The 20,743-nt window shown below is 36.4% G+C and overlaps 2 protein-coding genes across 2 annotated transcripts; one reads left to right on the top strand and one right to left on the bottom strand.

The window, feature by feature from the left end:
- The first annotated feature begins 1,113 nt into the window (after positions 1–1,113).
- On the top strand, positions 1,114–3,204 carry LOC112167925. The gene is made up of 2 exons (XM_024305030.2): positions 1,114–1,747; positions 1,911–3,204. Exons 1-2 carry the CDS (start codon positions 1,691–1,693, stop codon positions 2,616–2,618), a joined length of 765 nt encoding a protein of 254 aa, XP_024160798.1. The 5' UTR covers positions 1,114–1,690; the 3' UTR covers positions 2,619–3,204.
- Positions 3,205–5,140: 1,936 nt separating this feature from the next.
- On the bottom strand, positions 5,141–13,104 carry LOC112168234 (DNA ligase 1). Its single transcript, XM_024305357.2, has 17 exons — positions 12,249–13,104; positions 11,861–11,977; positions 11,035–11,136; positions 10,836–10,952; positions 10,329–10,559; positions 10,155–10,249; positions 9,533–9,620; positions 8,894–9,025; positions 7,780–7,892; positions 7,388–7,489; positions 7,245–7,306; positions 6,913–6,984; positions 6,750–6,823; positions 6,580–6,645; positions 5,777–5,854; positions 5,583–5,660; positions 5,141–5,500 (listed from the first exon to the last, which is right to left on the bottom strand). Exons 1-17 carry the CDS (start codon positions 13,038–13,040, stop codon positions 5,429–5,431), a joined length of 2,391 nt encoding a protein of 796 aa, XP_024161125.1. The 5' UTR covers positions 13,041–13,104; the 3' UTR covers positions 5,141–5,428.
- Between the last annotated feature and the right edge of the window lie 7,639 nt (positions 13,105–20,743).

The raw sequence follows: 20,743 nt of genomic DNA, 5'->3' as shown, positions 1-20,743 counted from the left end.
TTTGATGTTGCAAATCACCCATGCATTACAGTATCGCCACAGCAACAATCATCTCAATAAGGCTGAGCATCACCATGGGAAGTAAACAAATCCAACTGTAGAAAGAATATGACTATTAGATTGATCTAAGAAACCCAGATCATGTAATTGCTCAAAGATGATGCGAAGATAGCTAATTAAGATAGAACAAAAAAATGTACCACTAGATGACAACATAGGAGTTACATCGCTTGGCTAAGTTCGGTTAAGGCTCGAAGAGAGAAGAAAGAAAATAAGAGATTTGATGTGCATATTAAAATAAGACACGTGAAATTTTTTTTTAACAATTTTCAAGAATTTATACATTGAGGGTTTGAGTTTAATACGGAAGGTTCAAATTATTAATTGGAAGTTTGAACCAAACTAATTATTATTATTATTTTTTTTCCATCATTAAGCCTAGTTTAACCTAAGAGGAAAATAGAAGTTAAACCTAACTAAAAACAGGATATTAATATACATGCTAATTCCCAGCATTGTGGCTGATGCTGTTTTATATAAGGCATATTAGGTTATAAGATGATCATTTTGGTTGAAAATGACTATAGCGCGTCTCAAAACACATAATTGTATGAGCCCAACACGAAATGTTCAAATTATTAGTTGGAACCCACAAATTAACATTAGATGAGTCATTAAGTTATAGGACAATAATTTTAATTGAAGAGGGCTACATCACTTGTCAAAATAAGACACAAACTTGTTTTTTTTTTTTTTTTTTTTAAATGTCTTTAATAATTTTTCAAGAAAGTATTGAGAGTTCGAATTCAAGACGGAAAGTTAATATTATTGGTCGGAATCACAATACAACTGTTTTCTTTTGATTTGTCCTTTTTTTTTCCTTTTTTGTCATGGAGCCTAGTCTAATCTAAGAGGGAAACCTAAGTTAAACCGGACTAAAAACCTAAAAAAATCCTAGATCTTGTTCGATCAACCGAACAGGTTCATCGTTTGAAATCTATCTCTTCCAATACGTGAAAGTGACCCAAAATTTTTTAAAAACAATACAAAATAAAAGAAAATGATCACGGTTGCTCCAAGTCCGGGCCATCTTTACACTATTCAAGCGTCATGCATTACAGTAGAAGCTGGAAATGGAATACTCATAAGCTAGGAGGCTTAGGGTGTCTTATCCACCGCCTTTTACTATTCCAAGCTTCAATTTTACTTCAAAACAATTTAAGGTTTAAAGGCTTCTTCTCGGAAAATTTCAATGTGACTTTCTGGTTTTCTCACTCCCGCTATCTTCGCTGAATTACGATTCCCCGCGCCTCTCTGCCTCTCTGTTACAATACAGAGCCATAGGCATCAGGCTCAGACAGTACAAAAAGACTGACTCTGTGACTCACTCACTGACTGACTACCAGAGAGAGAGGTAGAGAGAGAGGGTCATATAGGAATTGGCCTTGCTACTGCTAGCCAGGCTTTTGGCCTTTTATGCTTTTGTCCAAGGCAGAAAAAAGCAACAAAGAAACAACAGAAGAAAACAGTGACTTGAGCCTCCTTATAATAAGACCTTACAATAACCACTCAAAAACCCCAACCTCTCACTTTCCCTTCCATTTCATTTCTTTCTCTCTCTCTCTCTCTCTCTCTCTCTCTCTCAATTTCTCACTTTGTTTCCAGTTTTCACACAAGAGTAGAAAACTATATGGACAATCAATGCAGCCCTTTACTTAGCAGCTGGGCATACTACTGCCAAGGAAAGGTAAGCAATTTACTTCATGTTTAGAGCTTCATATGAGCTCTGTTTCTACTTGGGTCCTGTAAATTGCTCCAATTTGAGAGACTGGTCTCATCCTAATTCATAAAGTTGATTACTTTCTTTCTGGGTTTGCAAAATTTTGGTGCTAAAATGTTTCATGATACAGAGCATGGATGATTTGAGGCATTCCCTTTTGTATGCAACTGTGGAGCTTGAACAAACAAGGGCTGCAGCACAAGAAGAGCTGAGGAAGAGAGATGAGCAACTGTGCCACCTGAAAGATCTGCTCAACAATGCTATCAGAGAAAAAGATGAGGCCCAAGAGAAATGCCAAAGACTCTTCCTTGAGAAATTCCTCCTCCAACAACAACACAATCACACAGCTCCTCTGTCTGGAATTTCAAGCATAGAAGATGAGCCCAGGAGAGGAGGGATTGACTCCAACAATGGTGGAGGGTTTTCTTCCTCAGATTGTGAAGAGAGCATTGTGTCTTCACCAGTAATTGACACAATTCCACCAACCCAGTTGCCATTACCATCATCGCTTCAAAACCAAATTGGGGAATTGGTGCCTGACAAGCCATTGCCTGAAAAAGGCAAGCTTTTACAGGCAGTGAGGAATGCTGGTCCATTGCTCCAGACCCTTCTTTTGGCTGGACCACTCCCTCAATGGAGACACCCACCTCCTCCTCTCGAGTCCTTTGAGATCCCACCTGTCACTATTACTTCACCACCAATACCACTGCCAAAGCCACTGCTCATCCACCAAGACTCCTTAATTAGTGTTAATGGCTGCAACAGGAAGAGGGTTCTTTGTGAAGGCTCTGATTCCCCTAATTCAGAGACCAAGTACCAAAGAGTAGTCCACCACTGACTGCTGCTAGAGCTGCCTCAGATTAATCCCCTGATTTCTTAGCTTTTTATATCTATAACTATAATTTGATACCAACTAAAGGGTTAGTGAGGATGAGATATCAAGTGGGTATGTGACTGATTTAGCATTTTGTACAGAGGAAGGTTTGATCTAGAAAGAGAGCTTGTTTTTAGTCTTTTATGCCAGAGTTTTTGCTTGGGGGTTTAAATTGTCTCTATTTTCTTGTACCTTTCACATTTTACATGTTGTGAAAGAGGGACCTGATTTTTCCATATTGTATTGCGGGAAGTGAAATGTAACTCTGATGCTAGTTTAGTAAGAGTTTCATTCTGTTTGTGTGAGTGAGCATGAGAGAGTAAGAGAGAGATCACATCAAACATTAAGATTATAGGTGTGGAGTTGTTGAAGGTTAGAGGAAGATGGGTGTGGCCAACAACCATAAAAGGTTAAAGAGAGCTCTGCTTGTCGGTTTGAGTGGAACCCAAAAATCAGAATCAGGATCTGGTACTGGTGTGTGATGTATGATTATATCTATAAATATTTGAGGGAAGCATCATTTCTTTAACTTCCCTCTTCTCTGGTTTAATTCTAAATCTAATTAACTAATAAAGCCTCTTTCTCCAATCTGCCCCCACCTCCTTGTTTATTCTTAAGTTGAGCTTAAACCTTTATCTCTCAAAAGTGGAGCAAATTATTGCAGGTTAATCCAACTTCCCAATAACATTTCAGTACTCCAAGTTGACTTTCGAGTCCCCGATTCATCTGCAATGAGAAATGAGTGTATGAGAATGTGCATTATTAGCCTATTTTTAACTGCTTAGATAGGTCAAGTAGTGTTATCAAGCAGTTTGATTCCCAACTGAACGAACCGAACTGAAAAATGAACTAGTACATTACATAACTACATTGTAGGAGAGGATTCAGAGCACCAACATGTACTTACACCAACATGAATGAAAGTTTTCAGTTGTTAAAAAAAAAGTTAATTATAAATATAAGAGTTGATATCATTTTATAAGTGTTGGGTCACTTGTATTGTGGGTGCATAAAAGAAGAATTTCCACTATATTTGATAAACTTTTTTTTTAGGATTTTATTAGGATTTGATTATGAGCAATTAAAAATCAATGACATTGATGTAATTGGCAGTTAATTTCGAAAAATTGAACCAGCTCCACCCCTACGCTACCACTCTTTGTTTTTCCTAGCTCCAAATAGTTACAAAGACAAAGTGACAGGTTAGCAAAGCCAACATTACTATAGCTGCACATGGGTGAAAAAAAAGAACGTTTTAGTTCTATTCTAACCGAAGTGTTAGTTCAACCTTCCGAATCATCAACCAACTTCAAAACAACTTCATAGGCTTTCCATTCTACATCAATGACGTGACCTACATTTTATGATGAACTCTTGTCTGTAGAAATTTGATAACGTGTGTTTCCCATGTTCAGTTTTATATTTACAACAGTGAGCCGCATCAATATAGTGATAACCCAAATTAGTCATTTACTACCACAAAGAAAAAAAAAAAACCTAAATGACTACCACCAACGTTCAATCTATATAAATACGGTTTTATAAATTCGTGTATATACATCAATGATTGATAATTAATAAAGCGACGAGTGAGTAGAAATCTAATCAAGTAATCCAAGAATTTGACAGCGAGAAGGGACTTAACATCCAATTGAAGTGGTTATCAATAAATAACAATCCAATTACCATTTCAGGAGGCAATTAGAAACCATAAACCAATTAGCATATAAAGCATACCCAAAACCCAATAGAGATGGCTACTGATTGTTTGTTCAACACGGCATAGGAATAATAGTGATCATTCAGATCTTGGATTGTGACTCCTTGACCAAATTTCTTTGTTCAAAGGATTAAGACAAGACTGCTCATCCCTTCAAGCAAGAAACGTGTTGTCCTTCTTCTCTTCGTTATCATTTTCCACTCGACCAAGTGTCTTCCAGACCATTTTATACAGTTCATCGTGCCTCTGCTGAGCTGATGCAGCAAGGTAACATGGAGGACTTGCGCGTCATTAGTTAGGCAGAGGTTCGTGAAAAGGATGTAACATGTCAACCAATACAAATTTTATGTATGAAAATACGAAATGCAGACAAAATGGTAAACAGATTCAAGGAGGCATGATAAAGAGTTCATCTGTTGACTCATTGTTGTAATTGAGCACATTCTGCGGACTGCTTGAGTTCATACCAATAGAATAGCGGACATTCATACGTGACATGTCCTCGACTTGTGGAAAGGATCAGCATCTAACTAAAATAAGAAAACTCTCGATACATCAATTTAAACAAACAGCTGCTACAGGCTTTTCAATCTATACAGAATACTCGGTTAAAAGTAAAAACAACAATATCTCTATAATTTTTTGTCCTGTGGCTCAACTAAGGGTACGTGTGTTAATGATGAAATCAATATTAGATTGTAACGTTTATATTTCTCAGAGTATACTGTGCCTCAGCTCTTCTAAAAAGGAAAAATGAGAGCACAAATCAACAATCAAGTAGATAATTCTCACATATGATCTCTGTGGTAGCCGAGACAACAAAGTTTTGGTAATTAGTATCTGTTATAGATGCAGAAATATTCTGCTGAGATAAAAGAAATAGAAAAAGAAAGCTCAAATCAGCTACATGTAAGCACCGATAATCTCAAAGTTTGGCACCATTTTATCAGTGAAACACGTCCAAGGATTGTAATTGTGCCTCTCTTGTATTGGTTCAATCCTACAGGTATACATTGAGATATCCACTGCCGGTCTTTACAGAGAACTCTTGTTCCTAGTCTTCATCTTCCTTGTCATCTTGGTGATTAGAACTTTTGTTGGATTGAGCAGAATACATATCAGCAACCTGAAGTTCAGAATTGTGAGAGGATGAATATTACTCTGACTCAAACAGTTAATTAATAATCAGATAATCAGCGCTTTTTCACCTGCTCAGATGATGAAGCTTCCTCTGGTTTTTTATCTTCCCTAACACGAACAAGACGTGGAAATCGAAGAGAAATACCCTAATCATGGAAGCAGATGAAGAAAATACACCATTCAAATTTCATTCCACAAAGTAAAAGTAATATGCCAAAAAGTAAAATAATACACACTTAAATTCAAATAAAACTCGTTCAACCTTGTTAGAATCCACTATGCCTACTGCAGCACGATACACAGGACTAATAGTCAAGTCAGCAGCTTTCACCTCCCAAACCTGGAGGAAAACGAAACAGGCATATGATGAGAAGACTCAACTAGTCTCCCTCCTACAAAAAGGTTGAGACTTACCAATGTAATTTCCTTAATATAATCATTTTTGATAAATCGACAACAGACCTATGTGACTTCTACACATTAGCCTTCTAATTCTAAATGAGACAATCTCCCATTGTCATTAAAGATTGAAGAAGGGAACCCTAACCTGATAGAATTATCCCACAATAGATTTCAATCATTTCTTAGATGCTTTCCATAATTTGTGCAAGTGCTCAAGAATGAGACTATGAGCACCAGGAAAATTGGCTTTGCTAATTTGTTTGTATGCTGGTTGTCTATTCTATTTGATTGTGAAAAGTAAAAAAAAAAAATATCCAAATGCATCTGTAGGTTACACACACACAACTGTACATAAATATCTTACGAACCATTGCATATAAATATCTACTTTTACAAGCATGCACTAGAAATGTTCCCAACTGTACTATGCTCTATTTGCATATCTCCGATGGATGTCATTTTTTTTTAAATAGCAAAATTTATCTCACCATTCAAAGATAAAAAAATACTAAACTGGCAATATGCCAAAAAAATAAATAAATAAATAAATAAATAATAATAATAATAAAATAAAAAATGGAAGAAGAAGAAAGAGACAGAACTGGGCAACGAAAACAAAGTGCAGAGGTGTTATATTTAAAACAAAATGTCAATGTTTAATACCTGAGTGGGTTCAAACCATACATCTGGAGTATTTGCATTACTTGTTTCTGCATAGCTATAGTATGTCTGCAATTGACAAGAATGTAAGAATTAGCGAGTAAGAGAATCAATAGAACCAAATACAGCAACAGTTTCAGTGGAAACACAAATTGGAAGAGAGAAACACAGACCTTAGGTTTAGGTATCACTGTTTCACGCAGGCTGGCAGAACGCTCTTCAAGCACTGCTTCAGAAAATCCAGTGCCTGTATTGGGCAGAATGATCAGTAATAGTTAAAAGGGACTTGGCAAACTCACTGAAAAGGTAATGAATGTATAGACAACTTGCAGTTACCTATTTTACATATGCTTTGAAACTCTTCATTATTGCTATCGTAGCAAGCAAGGAGAAAAGCACCATAGACACCTAAGGAAGGCCAGATCATCATTATCAGCACCACCTCGTCTTTAAACTTAAGGATACGTTGTGACAGTTTACAGAAAAAAATACCAAAGCCTATACAGTGACGACAGGCATGAAGGGTGCAAATGACCGAGGAACTAAGAATTCCATCATTACATTATAGAGAAAGGGATGAGTTTTTAACTATTCAATTCCAGAAAAGAGAACATTTGTCGGGATGGTACCACTTCATCCAACTAAAAATGCTATTTAATTACAGTTACCTGTACGTTTTCCCCGGCCATGGAAAGCAGCAATAGGTACCAAGTCCAGTGAGTCCCCGAAACTGCAGGGCAGAGCGAACAAAATAAGCCGAAATTCTCAAAAATCAGGATAGTAACAAGACAAATTTTATTATACCATTTACCTATCCATGTAATCTTTCTTCAATTTCAGCCAGTTAAGTGACCGCTTCGAAGGCTCGTATGTGGCATCTTTGCTTAATGTTTTGATTATTAAACCCTCAGAACTGCATACCAGGATGAAGAAATAACATGAGAGATTGATATAAAAATGTGTGTTTGCAGATAAAAATAAACTGGAAAAGAATTTGGCCAATGAAAAAGAAATAATGATATACTTCAGCAAAACTAATGTAAGGAACCTTGATGGATCTGTACAGAAGTCTATTACTATTATTATTTTCCACCATGAAATGCATTTGCCCAATCTCACCCCTATATAAGCCAATGCAACACGAACACATTTCCAGTTCATATCCACTTGCCGACTGAAATATCAAAAGCACAAAGTAAATACCTTGAATTAACGGCGGCATCAAGAAATGTTTGTATTTCATCAATATCCTTTGAGGTTATTGCTGTGGCAAACTGAAAAATTCCAGCTTCTTCCTCAAAAGAGTCATAAAGATACTGCACAAGGCCACAGACCCATGTGTAAGAATATACGCCTTTTAGCATTATGGCATAACAAGTATGGAAAAAGGAAAGATGACATTATAAATCCAAATTCTATAGTCTAGATCTAGAATACTAAGAAATGTAATTTGAAACATGTTAAATGAGACTTTAGTAATGGATCCCTTCTAATTTCATTATCATCAACATAACAAGTTAATGATACTATCCAGCATTGGCTTACTTATTACTCCCATTAAAAATTAACGTTTCCTATCTGAAGGCATCATCCTCTACAACTCATAAACTACTAAAACAGCAAAAGGAAACAGGGAGCTGGTACTTTATATAAGAAACAAGATTTTATTGACAAAAACAAAAAAACAAAAAATCAAAAACAAAAACAAAAGAACAATTTCATAGAAGCGAACAAGTATCCACCAAAAAGAGCTCCTAAAACACCAACACCAACTCAAACAAGAAACCCCTAACAGAGAAGAAAATGAAACCCTATAGCAAGTCGGCACTCTTAAGGAACTTCTAGAGCTTCTAGAATAGAGCTTTTTATATTTTCTTAAAACCTAATAACTTATATTATAGAACTTTCAGCAGTATATTCCTAAGGAAATTAGGCATGGCATTGCATGTCTTATCATCCACATTAAAAAGGTACCAATCCAAATATATCCCTGCTGTTAAAATTCGGGGTATATATCAACATTGTGCTCTACAATTAGAACATATGATAATTTCACCACTGTAAGTCACTTTGTGATTAAACATGACAAATATAAACCCTCACAGAAACCAATAACCTCCAATACATCTTATATTGCACAAGGTAGTGAATTTTGACATCAATTCTTCTACTCTACAGTAACAATGAAAAAGATATGCAACTCAATATGCATGACTTGGCATGATGATGATAATTCCTATAAAAACACACCTACTCCCAGAGTTGAAAAGTAACCATAAATTATACATGTTAATTGAGATTAGAGATAAATCCATACCTCTCTGCGAACTTTGAGCTGTTCTTGAGTAAGTGGTCGACCATTAAGAAACAACATATCAAAAGCAAATATGCAGACCTCAATCTTAATATCGCTCATGCTCACATTTTTACGGGCTCGGGTGCTAAGTACCTGCAATGCCACTTACTCGTAAAGATACTTTCCAGCTTAATTCAGCAATTATCAAGAGTAAATACTGTTGTTCTTGTAAACTAGAACCATTTATAAAAATAAATAAATAAATAATTGAAATTCTCCGAAATTTCTTCCACAATTTGTGTGTGTGTGGTTAAGAGGGAAGTTATGATGAGACATGTATGGGTGTATATATACATAATACACTGTTTCCGTCTTAAAAGAGTTTTCCACTCTTCATAGCTCAAGCTTTTTTTAGACATATATATAATCATTCTGTAGGTGTTCTTCACAAAGGTATCTAATATATTCATAAAATCGTCCGCTTCTAAAATGTAATTACATAAAACATAAAATAATACTCAGACCAAAAAAACTATCTATAAATATTTATATATATATATATATACATATATATATATATATATATTAATGCAATCATAAAACATTTGAGATGCGTTGTGAGATGAGAAAAATCGGGAGTTTAATGTGGAAATATTTTACCTGGAAGGGCAGAATTTTGTTATTTGCACGGTCATAGGCAACCAATTCACAATCTAAAACAAATGATTTTACAGACGACTTCTTTAACCTGCAAGCTGACATACAACATTAGCAACTGAAAAGTTGAGGCAAAAAGTTGAGGCACAATTAATGTTCCGAATAACATGACGCTGACACCACTGAGGTCCCTCAAGATAAATAAATTACTTTTAAAGAACCTAACTTCTACACAGGTTAGAAGAAAAATTCTAAACATGGATCACCAGATTGCAAACACCAAGTCAGGCACTCATTGGTTAACAATAAAATTACCCATTCAGAGTCTTTTCATAAATATCAGACATTTTTCTTTAATTGGTGTGTTGATGTTTTATATGGAGTTAATTACATTAGCAGTGTCGAAGTAAAAGAAAAAAGAGCCAAAAAACCATTTTTTTAAACATTGATCACCTAATTCTACACATGCTTTTGGGTTCACACACCAACAAATGCAATTGGTATTCAGTTAATACCATATGGAGATGTCAAACTAAAGAATTCTATACTAGAGCCAACTTCCTCTAGTGTTCCTCTCGCACATGAATTGAATATGAAATAGCATAGGACCAAGCAAAGAGCCTACCTTGACACTGCAATCGCAACATCAGGGAACTTTCCGGTGTTTCGTTCAGCATTTCGACTGTATATCTCAACAATACCATCCTCCATGTAATGTATCTGTGCAGTAGCAAGTTATGGAACACGATATATCACTAGGAGAACAAACTACAAGTTGCAGTTAATTATAAAGTGTTACCTGGGCACGCTCTCCATCATACTTGTATTCACAGGTGTATTCTGTATCTTGAAACTTTTGGACAATCTCAGATACCCCTTTACTTGGCTTTGCAAGCATAGGTCCAACTGGGATACCCAAAGTAAAGCTACACGTTTTTGGAAGATTCCAAACACCACCACTCAGAAGGGCAGGGATGATCTTATCGTAAACAGGAAGCAGAGAGTACACTTGTTTAACAATCTTTGCAGCCTAATCAATAACAATTGCAAAACTTTTAAGAAGAGAAATGTGAAATATTTGATGAAAATCCAGTTCAGCTCCTAATTAGTCCAAAATTTCAAACTTCCTATATGATCACAAGAATCTATCCTAATGACACTTAGCCAAAAGTGTTATCTAAAAGAGAAACCTACAAGAAACAACGAATCTAAATTTGTTAAACATGCCAAGTCAGCTATAGATTATAAGTTCATTAAAAAAAATAATAGAATACATGAATCTGTCATTACAAGAACACAAACTCACCTCTTCTAAAGGAGACTGAATTTCAGGAGGTGGTTTAGAATGTTCTTCAGTATAGACTGCAGCTTGTCCCAGTGCAGCCAAAAGAGTCTGCTCTGCCAATCCAATTCGCAACTTCGACTACAAGAAAGAGCCCTCGATGCTTACAATAGGCTAAAAGGAATTAACAAGTCAGATCTAGTGTATATGACCAAATTGCAACCTGAAGCAAACGGATCAAATACAGAGGTTCACAGTCAGTGGCAGCAACAAGAAGTGCCTTCATATGGTTCTTTTTCTTCTCCTGGCTATCCTTCCCAGATTCCTATGAATTTCAAGAGCAAGGAAAAGCTAATTACAAACACAGTATTCTGCTATTTCAATTTTTAGATCCTCAACAAATCTTCATATATCCTTCCACCAGTAAGTTGAGAGCCAAATGACCTAAGAGAAAACATTTCATAGGATAACTACCTTAACATAAAAGTTAATCTAATCAGTTGCTAAGAATTCTTCGTATTTCAAAATGTTTTCACAGAGCAACAATAAGTCTTCATTCATAAACTATGTGAAGAAACAACACTATATCTTGTGATCAGTAACCCCACTTTAGCTTTCATAAGCCATAAATTCCAATGAGGTTTTGTTTCCAGTTTTAGCAAGAAAGCAAAACATCTTCCAATACAAAATTATTTTTTGACAAGAAAAGAAACTGAAAAGCGTGGTGTTGAGGGAAATAACAGAAGTCTTGAAGGCAATTAACAAGCAGCTCTTATAAAAGGGTTGACACTCCCAGCTTATATTGCACTTCGAAGTTTCGAACATATCCCAACAATGCATACTTAAAGAGATAAATATAAAGGCAAAAGTAATATATCACGGTGCAGCAAAAGGTTACAGCACTAGTAAAAATCAAAAAACAGAATTTGTCTTTCCATTTCCAGTTTATAACATAAACCAACGCATTAGAAAAGAAGAAGGGGTATCCAAATCAATGTATCAACATTAATATTTCAGAATTAAGCTATAAAAGTAGGAAAATAGATCACCTTAGCAAGGGTGCGAAATGTGTTGAAAACCTTGCTGACAGTCAATGGCTCAGGCTTGCGCATCATCGTTTGGGATGAACGGCTTTTCTGTGCAACAATACCCAAGTCCCCTTCTGCCTATCAAGTTGAAGGCCATTGATTATTAAAAGATACAAATTACAGCTGAACAATAATCAAGCGAAGTCCCTGAAGCATCTGAAATGCAGAATGCATGTAAGGGGCCATCAAACTCGAAGAAAAGCACTAGCACCCGTAATATAAGGATTTCAATGCAACTCAACTGGATATAAATCAAATGACTTAAACTTATATCTTGGATCATCTTCCTACATTATATAATGTCATGGAGAATGTGAACAATAAACAAGCTAATGAGAAATGGGCATACATCATAGCGCTTCTTAACGTCCTTTTCACTCCTCCCACAAGCCTGCGAAAGCGCCTTGATAATTGAAGAGTCCCCAATGCCAAGCTCCAATCCCTCATGTGCCGGAGCAATCTTATTGGCCGAGAGATAAACCACCGGGAGCAAATCCTCCGGCGTGGTGTAGATTACAGTCCTAAGCATATTACACACTATATCCGTAATCACAATCCGCCCAGACTCTTTGGAAATCAAATTGAAAACCAAAGAAAGAAACATAAACGGAACCCTTTCGCCCTTGTCCCAATTCGCCATCAGCTTCGGGTCAAAATCAAGGGCCTTCTTCTTCAACAGCTCAATTCTACCCGCCAATTGAGCCGTCCGCTCCTCCACTCCGGCCGCCGCGCACACTTTCTTCGCCGTCGGTGCCAGCTCGGCGCCATTGCCAGACTGGTCTTGACCTTCTTCCTCCATTTCTGGTTTGGATTCCGCGGCCGGGCTCGGAGCAGCGTCTTCTGGTTTGGATAGCAATTGGGGATTTTCCTTGGGCGCGGAATTGGAGCTAGGGCTGGGGTTTAGGGTTTTGCGCTTCTTGGGGGAGGAAGAGGAAGAGGGTTGGGGCTTTTTCTTGGCGGCGGCGGCGCGTGCGCCGGACATGAGAGCGTCGAAGGCGGAGGGGCGATTGGAGGACATGGCGCGATTAGGGTTTGGCGAAATCGGAATGGGGAAGAGAGAGGAGTGACGGAGAGAGCGGAGAGCAGAGTGTAGGCGAAGACAAGTAGAGCAAGAACGCAGTGGGTGTGAGAGTGAGAGCATAAGGGAAGTGTTTGTGTTTTTTTTTTGGACAAAGACCGAGTCTTGAGAGAGCAAGACTCCTAGGGCTTGGTGAAGAAACCATATGGCGGGAACTTCCCAAGTATTTATAGCCCTGCAATTTTTTTTGTTTTTTCTTTTTCTTTTGCGAAGGGATACACCAATACAGGTAAAAGAAATTACAAATTAAAACCTTAGGAGCCGACGCCAAATTGGTGCAAGTTGAAAAAGTAACTAAGTTGAAGACTAACAAAATACTTGGAGAAAGATTTTCAGTTGAGTAACTGAATACCAAGGACTTTACCAATACCATAAAATTCACTTCGTGCAAGATGTGAATAAAAATTATGTTTGAAATGAGAGTCTTAAGTTTCACAGAATTGTTACTATTTCTAATCAGTAGTGGAACTACATGAAAGGTTGTTTGGGCTATAGCCGAGCTCAAAATTATTGTGATAATTGATGTAGTATAAGTGTGCCTCTCTAATTGTTGTCTAACATTGGTTCAGTTGGCAAATTGTGGAGTTGTTATCTTTCTTCCTAAGGTCTCACCTTGGTTCGAGTTAAGTTCCAATTTCCTTCTCCTTTATTGTCCTTTTTTCCCCTTCAGTTCCTGTTTTTTTTTTTTTTTTTGTCCTTTTCCCATTTTCTTCTCCCTTTCTCTTTTCTTTTCTTTTCTTTTGTTTTCTTACAACATTTTGTATTCCTAGTTTCTTAAAAATTTCTTCTCTTAGGCAAATCTTGCCTGTTTATTTTTTTGGCTCTTCCCCTTCTTTTTTTTTTTTTTTTTTCTTTAGTTCCAACATGCTCCATTAGTATTTCTTCTAAACTTAGGTCTCAAATTGATGATCGTTAAGGTATTGAGAGATATTAAATCAATGGACGAACATAATTTGTCCAACCTAAACCGTTCATGTTCATAATTGTAAATCGTAGTTATGAATGCCTTATGATTATTAATTTAGCTGAAAATTTGCAGAGATGATATACTTATATATACCTAAAAACTGAATGGTTAAGATGTAATTATGTCATCGAAAAGTAGGTCTAATGAGCGATCCCTTGAAATGACAAAAAAAAATGATGCCTCACTAGAAGAACAATGTATTTATGTGTGTGTGTGTGTGTGTGTGTGTGTGAACTCTCGACTATCTATATGATGATGGTTTCGTCAAGGATTAAAATGTCAGTCATACATATCTATCAAAACTTTAAAAAAATGGAGACATCAAAGATATTATGAAAATGAATTTTTTTTCTTTTTCAAATATTCAATTTATTGGATTTACATATAAATAGATATAAATGTTAACTTTATCTACATCCAAAAAGAGGATTTAGATGATTAAAAAGACGCTCGCTGGTCTATGAAAATACAATTATTAGACCAAGATATATTAGCCATATAGTATGAATTATAGTAATGAACATGATAGTCATATATCTCCTTAGAGCTACCAAATAAGAGAATATTAAAGATGAATCCATCTGGATGACTGCTCAAATACTTCTCTATATTGATTATATCCATAATCATTATAGCCAAATTAATTTTTGCCTGCATGTGATTCATTTGAGGTCTCACTGCGCCCTATGCATAAACTGATAATGTTTAAACTTAAGGCAACTAAAGCAACATCAGATGTGGTACTTTGATAATCAGTTTCACCCAAGGTTTCAAATTTCTACGAAATTACCAAAATTTCCATAATTTGGAAGTACTGAAACGAAATTTTATATGCTATATCATTTCCGTCAGGAGTTTCCTGAAATTTTTAAAAAATTTCCGTATATTTCCACAAAATTTTGAATTTCCAAAATATCTATACACAAAATATATTTAAAAAATTCACACGGAAATTATGTCCTAAATTTCTGTGAAATTTGTATGCCACCGACAACAAAGTTTTTTACTCATATTTTCATAGAGAAAATATGATTTTTTTTTTCAATCAAGTTGAATACAACTAAAAACCTTTTTTCTTTTATCTGCTACTAAAATCATTTCCAAAATTCATGTAATTAGGAGCAGTATTGTATGATATTAAATGGAAACAGTACAACCATATGGATTGAACCACATCGTAATAGGTCTTATATTAATACTTTATATTGCTTTTGTTGTACTTGTTCATTTTCATTCATGGATTTTTGGTATTATGTCCCCCAACGGTTGTATTTTTCTAATGTTAGTGAAAAAGGCGTGATGACTAAGCCTCCCATAGGGTTCCAGCCATAAAAATAAAAAGTAAATCACATTCACATTATCAATATATAGCATATTTATAATAATATATAGATAAAAACACTAGTTTAGCAACATAGCTACTACAGTACTGGTTAATTACTCGTCCATATTAAATATCACACTTGTATTATAAATGTATCATTTTAGAGAGGCTACATTGTAAATACGTTTATTATAGGTTAGTTTAGTCTATATAAAAGTCTCGTTCAAAAATATATCATTTTATAAATGCAATTAATGTGATTTCTTATTTTAACCGAACTTTTCACCAAAATCGAAACTTTCTCCGAAATTTTCTTAAATTTGAAGTATCGAAATCAAAACCGAACCGAAATTTGAAACCTTGGTTGTACTTGCACCTCTAATCATCCTCCTATAAACAATCTTCTCTTAAGCACCATGACCAACTGTTCTAGCTTCGTGGTTTTCATCTTGGGTGGCATGATCAAATTCGCCTTAGTAGGATTCTGCTCACCCAAATTCCCCTTGACTCCTCACCCATATTCACTTCGAGGGAATTTCTCCTCACCTAGATTTCCTTTAAGGGGATTACTCCTCACCCTGATTAGCCATGAGATGATTTCTTCTCACACAGTTTCAACTTGAGAGGATTTATGCTCACCTAGATTCCCCTTGAGTGAATTTTTCACCTCACCCAAATATGCCTTTAGAGGTTTCACCTCGAGGTATTTTTCTCAAACAGGTTGGGTTGCCTCTCTATTAGGTCATTTCCTAACTAGATGCCATTCTTAAAATTTTACACCCCACCTAACCTCCATGTTCCATAATGTATGGTTTTCTTAGAATAATTGAATTACTTTTTAATCTTTTTTGTTCTCTTGTCAAATTTTACAAATAATTTTTCATTTTATCGGAATATATCTAAAATATATGATATATTGAGAATATTATCAATATTAGAGAAATTTCAGCGAAAATGGGAAGATAAGATATTTTCCATCTATGAAATATCGGTCATTCCAAAAAGAAATTATATCCGATAGTATATCAACATATTGACAAATATTTCAGTCCTTATTTGGAGCTACTAAATAAGGGAATATTAAAGATGAATCCATCTGGATGACTGCTCAAGTACTTCTCCATATTAATTATATCCATAAGCATTATAGCCAAATTGATTTTTGCCTGCATGATATTCATTTGAGGTCTCACTCGCCGTATGCGTAAATTGACAGAGTTGAAATTTAAGGCAACTAAAGCAACATCAGATGTGGTACTTTGATAATCAGTTGCACCTCTAATCCTCCTCCCATAAACAATCTTCTCTTGAGCACCATGACCAACTGTTCTAGCTTCATGGTCTTCATCTTGGGTGGCATGATCAAATTTGCCTCAATAGGATTTCTTCTCACCCAAATTACCTTAACTCCTCACCTAGATTCACTTCGAGGGGATTTCTCCTCCCCTTAAGATTGGCCTTAAGGGGGATTACTCCTCACCCTGATTCGCCATGAGAGGATTTCTTCTCACACAAGTTTGCCTTGAGAGGATTTATGCTTTCCTAGATTCCCCTTGAGGGGATTTCACTTGACCTAAATCTGCCTTTAGAGGTTTCACCTCGAGGTATTTTTTCTCAAATAGGTTGGGTTGCCTCTCTATTAGGTCATTTCCTAACTAGACTCTGTTCTTAAAATTTTACACCCCACCTAACCTCCATGTTCCATAATGTATGTTTTTTTTTAGAATAATTGAGTTTTTTTTTTTTTTTTTGCTCTTATCAGATTTTACAGATATTTCTTCATTTTATCAAGATATATACAAAATATCTGATAAATCGAGAATATTTGACGATATTAGAGAAATTTCAGCGAAAAGGAGAAGATAAAATATTTTTCATCTATGAAATATCAATCAATCCAAAAAGAAATTATATCGGAAAGTATATCGACATATCGACTAATATTTCAATCCTTAATTGGGTTTCGATGCGTACAAGGAGAAGATAAGAAGATGCAAATGAAGGAGAATTGAAGAAAAAGAAGAGGAGAGAAGGGTCCATCACTACAAAAGGAAAATGTTACGCCCTGCATCCTAGAGTTACTTGGTTACTAGTCATTTAGACGGCCAACGATACAATTATTCTCTTTTCACTTTCGTAAAACTATTTTGGAATTTTAAAATTGACTTTTTATTCAGTTCAATTTTTGAAGAAGTTTCTTCATAAAAGTTGTAGCACCCATTAAAATGAGTCCGTAGACACGTGACACGTTACGAAAGTGGAATCTCTATGTCGAAATTTTCGAAGACTTTTCAGGGGCAACACTGACATTTCACATCATTACTTAAATAGAGGTAACCCTAAATCTTTAGGGGGTGGGGGACATATTTTCTCAGGCTGTACCATAAAAAGGGAGAGTGACGACTCGTTTTCCCCCGACGGGACCCGACCCGACCCGAAATCCTAGCATACGACTACTGTAAATCTGTAATGTTTTGCCTAAGAGAAATACTTCATACAGAGCCTTAACTTGTGACTCTGTGAGAGCATAAATTGCCATTTCTTGCGGACAAAAGAAATCTAGAGCAAGATTGCTGAGCAGAATCAGCAGCAAAGTATTAATGATTTGTAAGTCCATTGAGATCTGTAAGTCGATTGAGATTTGTAAGTCCTTTATGTACTTGACCGTTTAATGATTTGCTTTGATAGCTTTTTCTCATCTATCAATGTGTTTGGGTGGAAAATATTACAATGGGTTCCTAATCAAGAATGGGTTAGAGGAGAAGCAGCCCAACCTGTTCGGAAAATTCCCTCGAGGAACGAGGATGCATGCGATCAAGGGAAATCTTGACAAGAACTGGTCAGCTTAATTCATCTGCAACGGGCAGGAGACTTCCCCATGTCACCCCAGGAGTCGGGTCATGGACCCACTAACACATGAAAAAACTTAGCTTAATTCTATGCCCTTGAATTTTGTTGCTCATTAACCTTTGTGGAATGGTCTAGGTTTTGTAGGTCAAGTTAGTCTCAGTTAGGACCAAATGATTGTTTGGATGCTGAATGTTAAATTAGGTTAAAATGCAGCATAGTTAATAGTAACCAGCCTTTCGGTACAGTCTTCCGACGGCCAATTTCTGCACCATTCTATCAACTTCATCGATCTCCCTTTGCTATAAGAAACTAATGTAACCTGATCCTTTCTTCTGCATCAATTTCTTTTCCTTGAGGAAAATTATGCTGGTGGCTAATTGGTTATCCATGTTGGAGTAGAGATATGGAAACTTGGAGAACGATTTGAGGTATGACTTTAACACAAGTGTACTACGTAATTGTGACTCTTTCTAAAACCAAAGAGCCCCGTCTGTTTGGCAAAGTTCAACCATCACTTTGCCCGGGCCACATGCATGCACATTGTTTTATATAGTCATATGTCATATCCTCTTGTTTTGATCAGGTCCTTGATCTAAAGCACTAAAATTGCTAAAATTATTCCACTTATCCCAACAACACATTTTTATTCCCCCTGCCCAATTTAAGCTAAATTGACATTTTTACCCTTAACCTAATTAAAAAATTACATCGATGCCATGCTTCTCTCTCTCTCTCTCTCTCTCTCTCTCTCTCTCTCTCTCTCTCTCTCTCTCTCTCTCTCTCTCTCTAGTACGACCCTGTCCTATCTCTCTCTCCAGCAAAAGACTGCCGGCAATGCACTCTCTCTCTCTTTGATGCAAGAGCTCGCCGAGAAAGCTTATGTGTCGAGGACCAACTCGCCGGTGATGCCATTCCCTGATCTCCACCTCTGGTGTGGAGTCGAGTTCTTGCCCAGATTCTGGCGTTTGATCCACTCCGCTGTCTCCTTGGCTCAAGGAGCGTTCGATCCTCTCTGTTACGCATTATCGGCGTTCGATCCACTTCGCCGTCTCCTTGGCCTCACTGAGCAACATCATCAACGTTGTCGTATCCTCCGGTGCTCGACCCAAGCAGGCGGCAGAGGAGAGAGGGGAAAGATGATTTGGTGCCCAGAGCTTTTCTCTAGGTGCCCAAATCAATTTATCTCTTTCGTTTGTTCCACTCCGGTGCGCATCACCGACATTTGATCCACTCCGCCGTCTTCTTGGCCTCACTGAGTAACATCATCAATGTTGTCGTATCCTCTGGTGCTCAACCCAGGCCGGTGGTAGAGGAGAAAGGAGAAAGATGATTTGGTGCCCAGAGCTTTTCTCTGGGTGCCCAAATAAATTTCTCTCTTTTGTTTGTTTTTTTCTTTCTTTTTGTTTTTTTGGTAAAATTTTCTCTGGGTGCCCAAATCAATTTCTCTCTTTTATTTGTTTTTTTTCTTTCTTTTTATTTTTTTGGTAAAATTTTCTTTGGGTGCCCAAATCAATTTCTCTCTTTTGTTTGTTTTTTTCTTTCTTTTTATTTTTTTGGTAAAATGGGGGCAGAAGGTCCAGAAGGAAAGAAAAATGGAAAAAAAAAAATCTATTAGGGCAATAGAGGTATGTTAAAGGTTTATTGTGAGAAAATAGACATCTATTGTGGGGCAATAGACGTATAGATGTTTTGAATTGATGTAATCTCCTTATTTTTTTCTTTAATTAAAGTTTTATTTATCTAAATTTAGAGAGATTAGTTCCCATTCCGGCGACTGAAAATTCTATTGGGGGGCAATAGATGTAATCTCCTCGTTTTTTTTTTCTTTAATCAAAGTTTTATTTGTTTAAAATTAGGAAAAGTAGTTCCTATTCCAGCGACTGAAAGTTCTATTGATGGGCAATAAACGTCTATTAGGTGGCAATAGATGTTTATTGTCCTTCTCCTGGGGGGGCAATACAGGTCTATTTGGGGGCAATAAATCTTTTCGGCGACCTATGACTTCTCCGACAACCTCTTTGGACCTCCGGCGAGATTTTTAGTGAAGTCTAGTGGGCGGCGGCCAGTGACCGGATTCTGGTGTTGGGTGACCGAAATCCCACGACCGGTGACCGGAATCCGACGGCCGATGACTGGACTCCGGCGAAGTCTCCTATGGCTTCTTTCTCTTCCATTCTCTCTCTCTCTCTCTCTCTCTCTAAGTGATAAAGGGGTGAGGGTAAAATAGCAAAAAAAAAAACTTAATGGGGTATTAGGAAAGATCTTGTTAGAGTGTTCTGGGTAAGAGTGAATTAAAAAAACTTAATAGTAAGTGGGAAAAAAAAATCCCTAGAAATGAGGTAAATGGACAAAAACTCTATAAATAATATACATATCGCTTCAATTCTTCTAGTGCTTAATACCAGAATTTCGATCTTAATGAAACTCTAAACTAGTACTTAAGCACCACTATGATCTAGTACTTCATATCTAGCTTCATGCAGTGAGGAAATATATAAAACAAACTCAAATTTTGGTAGAATTAACGACACACTTCTTGTGGTCGATTGTATAGGTAAAATATCAAATTAGCTTAATATTGATGATTTGTTGGCATGGTTTGGTATTCCACTTTTATCTACTTCA

The sequence above is a fragment of the Rosa chinensis genome, chromosome 5 (assembly GCF_002994745.2).
Source record: "Rosa chinensis cultivar Old Blush chromosome 5, RchiOBHm-V2, whole genome shotgun sequence".
Taxonomy (NCBI): Eukaryota; Viridiplantae; Streptophyta; class Magnoliopsida; order Rosales; family Rosaceae; genus Rosa; species Rosa chinensis.
Note: the sequence above shows the minus strand (reverse complement) of the source record. Positions and strands in the feature narration are given on the sequence as shown.